The sequence below is a fragment of the Priapulus caudatus genome, unplaced genomic scaffold, assembly GCF_000485595.1.
Source record: "Priapulus caudatus unplaced genomic scaffold, Priapulus_caudatus-5.0.1 Scaffold2634, whole genome shotgun sequence".
Taxonomy (NCBI): Eukaryota; Metazoa; Priapulida; class Priapulimorpha; order Priapulimorphida; family Priapulidae; genus Priapulus; species Priapulus caudatus.
Genome location: NW_014579695.1, coordinates 1 through 2,500, shown reverse-complemented (window position 1 = coordinate 2,500; position 2,500 = coordinate 1). Strand labels below are relative to the sequence as shown.

The 2,500-nt window shown below is 53.0% G+C and overlaps 1 protein-coding gene across 1 annotated transcript in view; it reads right to left on the bottom strand.

Annotated features, from left to right (window-relative positions):
* LOC106818903 (neuromedin-B receptor-like) overlaps nt 1-1,452 on the bottom strand; it is a gene marked incomplete at its 5' end in the record, with an annotated part of 1,957 nt that extends 505 nt beyond the window's left edge. Inside the window, 3 exons of the mRNA XM_014823573.1 lie at nt 314-319; nt 387-693; nt 1,328-1,452. Coding sequence (XP_014679059.1) covers nt 314-319; nt 387-693; nt 1,328-1,452 — 438 coding nt within the window. The remainder of the gene's footprint in view (nt 1-313; nt 320-386; nt 694-1,327) is intronic.
* Nucleotides 1,453-2,500: the final 1,048 nt, after the last annotated feature.

Genomic DNA, 2,500 nt, shown 5'->3' with positions numbered 1-2,500 from the left:
CTCTCTCTCTCCGTCTCTCGGCTCATCTCTCTCTCTTCTCTCTCCTCTTGCATCTCTTATCTCTCTCTCCGGTCTCGCGTCGTCGCTTCTGTCCTGGTCCTTCTCTCGTCTCTCTCTCTCTTTTTCGCTCTCCTCTCTCTCTCTCTCTCTCTCTCTCTTTCTTTCTCGCGATCGCTCTCTCTCTCACTCTCTTTCTCCCTTTAACGCTCTGTCTTTATCTCCCACCTTTATTGCACCACCCACGTACGCACGCACACACTCACGCACGCACTCGCCTCTCGCGCACGCACGCACTCGCCTCTCTCGCACGCACTCGCCTCTCTCGCACGCACTAATGCACGCACGTACGCTCATACGCGCGCACTCGCACGCACTCATGCACGCACGTACCTGATTTGCGCTTTGCTGGGAGCTCTGAGCTTTCTCCCCGGGCATGTTGTACGTACTCTGCACCAGGTGGTGCGCCATCAGACTATAGGTGACGGTGATGACACCTAGCGGAACCAGAAAGAAAAGAAAGAAGCGGACGAGAGTGTGCACGCGCGGGTACCACGCTATCCACTCGCCCGGGTAGGGCACGCAGACTGCAATGCTGCCGCCAGAGGGCATTGGTTCGTTGTGCTCGTAGGAGAAGTAGCCGTCCGGCACTGCCAGTATGACGGACAGCACCCACATGCCGCCAGCTGTCGCCATCTGCAATGTAAAACAAGAGGGAGTCAGTCGTGCTGTAACATCCGTGTTTCTGAACTCATATCTAACGCTCGTGTTACAATAGATTCAGTCAGTGGAGCTCAGACTGGGTAGTTGTTTTAGCCATAGTCTAGCTAGACAGAGCATCGCCACAAAAGAGTGCGCGGCTACGGTTGATTCTATTAGGAGCAAATCGGTAAGACGTGGGTTGGGTAGACAGATTAGGAGGATCATTTTGTGAAATGGGGGTAGACGTAGTCTGTGAGAAGCGCGGCAAACGTAACGCAGTCTATAGCCTCGCTGGCTACGTTCCAATGGAAACAGTGCCAAAAGACAATGTTACACGTGCTGTGTTGAGGCATTGGGGTGGGGTGGGGGATGGGGGTGGGCTATGCGCGAGTGTAGCAGAACACTGGATGCTCTCACTCTCTCTCTCTTCGGTCCTCTCTCCCTCTCTCGTCCCTCCTCGCTCTCTCGAATCTCTCTCGTTTCTCTCTCTCTCTCTCGCTCCGTCTCTCTCGCTCTCTGTCTGCCGCCTCGTTTCTGTCTCTCTCTCTATCCCCATTCTCTCTCTCTCTCTACCCAACCCCTTTCTCTTCCTTCCCTCTCCTCTCTGTAGGAGGAGAGCAGAACTTACGGTGCGTGATAGGTTTCCCAGGTGGGTTGACATCGGATTCACGATCGCTGTATACCTCTCAAAGCTCAGTGCTGTCAGCGCGGTGAACCACAGAGACAGCGCGTGGCCGACGAAAGAGAATATAACTAAAGCATGAGTAAGAGCGAATCGAGTTTAGATCTAATTAAGTCTAGGATTGCGTCCAATTAAGAAGAAAAGCGGCTGGAAAGTAAAAAGTAAAAGACTTATTATGAGGAAAGGGAAAGGCGAATCGAAAAGGTGAGGGTGCGAGTGTGGATCGATCATTCACAGTTCCCATCATTCATACCTAAATTGATTGTTCTTTCATCGGTAAGTCGATGCGAACTCCAACCTTTCAAACGATCACACAGGGAGACGCAGGTCCTTCATAACACCCCGACTTATCAAACGTTCCACCCACCCATCCACCCTCCCACCCATCAATCCGAGCCACCCACCCAACCATTCCCCCACGCTCATCAAAGCATCCCATCCACCTCACGCGCAACATCCAACACAGCCACTGCATCCGAAACATGCACATCGCGATATACCACACATCCATCCCCCACTCATCCAAAACTCCACATCCCATCCGCCACAGCGTCCAACCATCTCACCCACTCATGCCAAACATCCATCCACCCACCACGCCAACCCATCCCCCCACTCATCCAACAATCCAGAGATGTCCAGCACGCACACGACCAGGACTCACCCCGCCCTTCATCCCAAAAGGCATGCCACCCACCCAACCAATCCCCACTCGATGGCCCAACAATCCATGCCACCCCACCCAACATCCCCACTCATGGACCAAACATCCATCCACCCACCCAACCATCCCCCACTCATCCAAACATCCATCCACCCACCCAACCAGAGTGCGTGAATGAGGGACGAGGGAGAGATGTCGGATTTTAGGGAGGGATGAGGGGATATAAGGGAGGGATGAGAGAGAGATGAGAGAGGGATGAGGGAGGGATGAAGGAGGGATTAGGTTTGGATAATGGCGTTTAGATGTCGAGTGAAGCTTGTGAGGCGTGTCACACGCACACAGAACACAAACAGGTCAACCGTATACTATATAGCATTAGCGAGTCACTGCTGTCAAACAGGCAGTCAAAATAAACTCAATCTCTCTCTCTCTCTCTCTCTCTCTCTCTCTCTCTC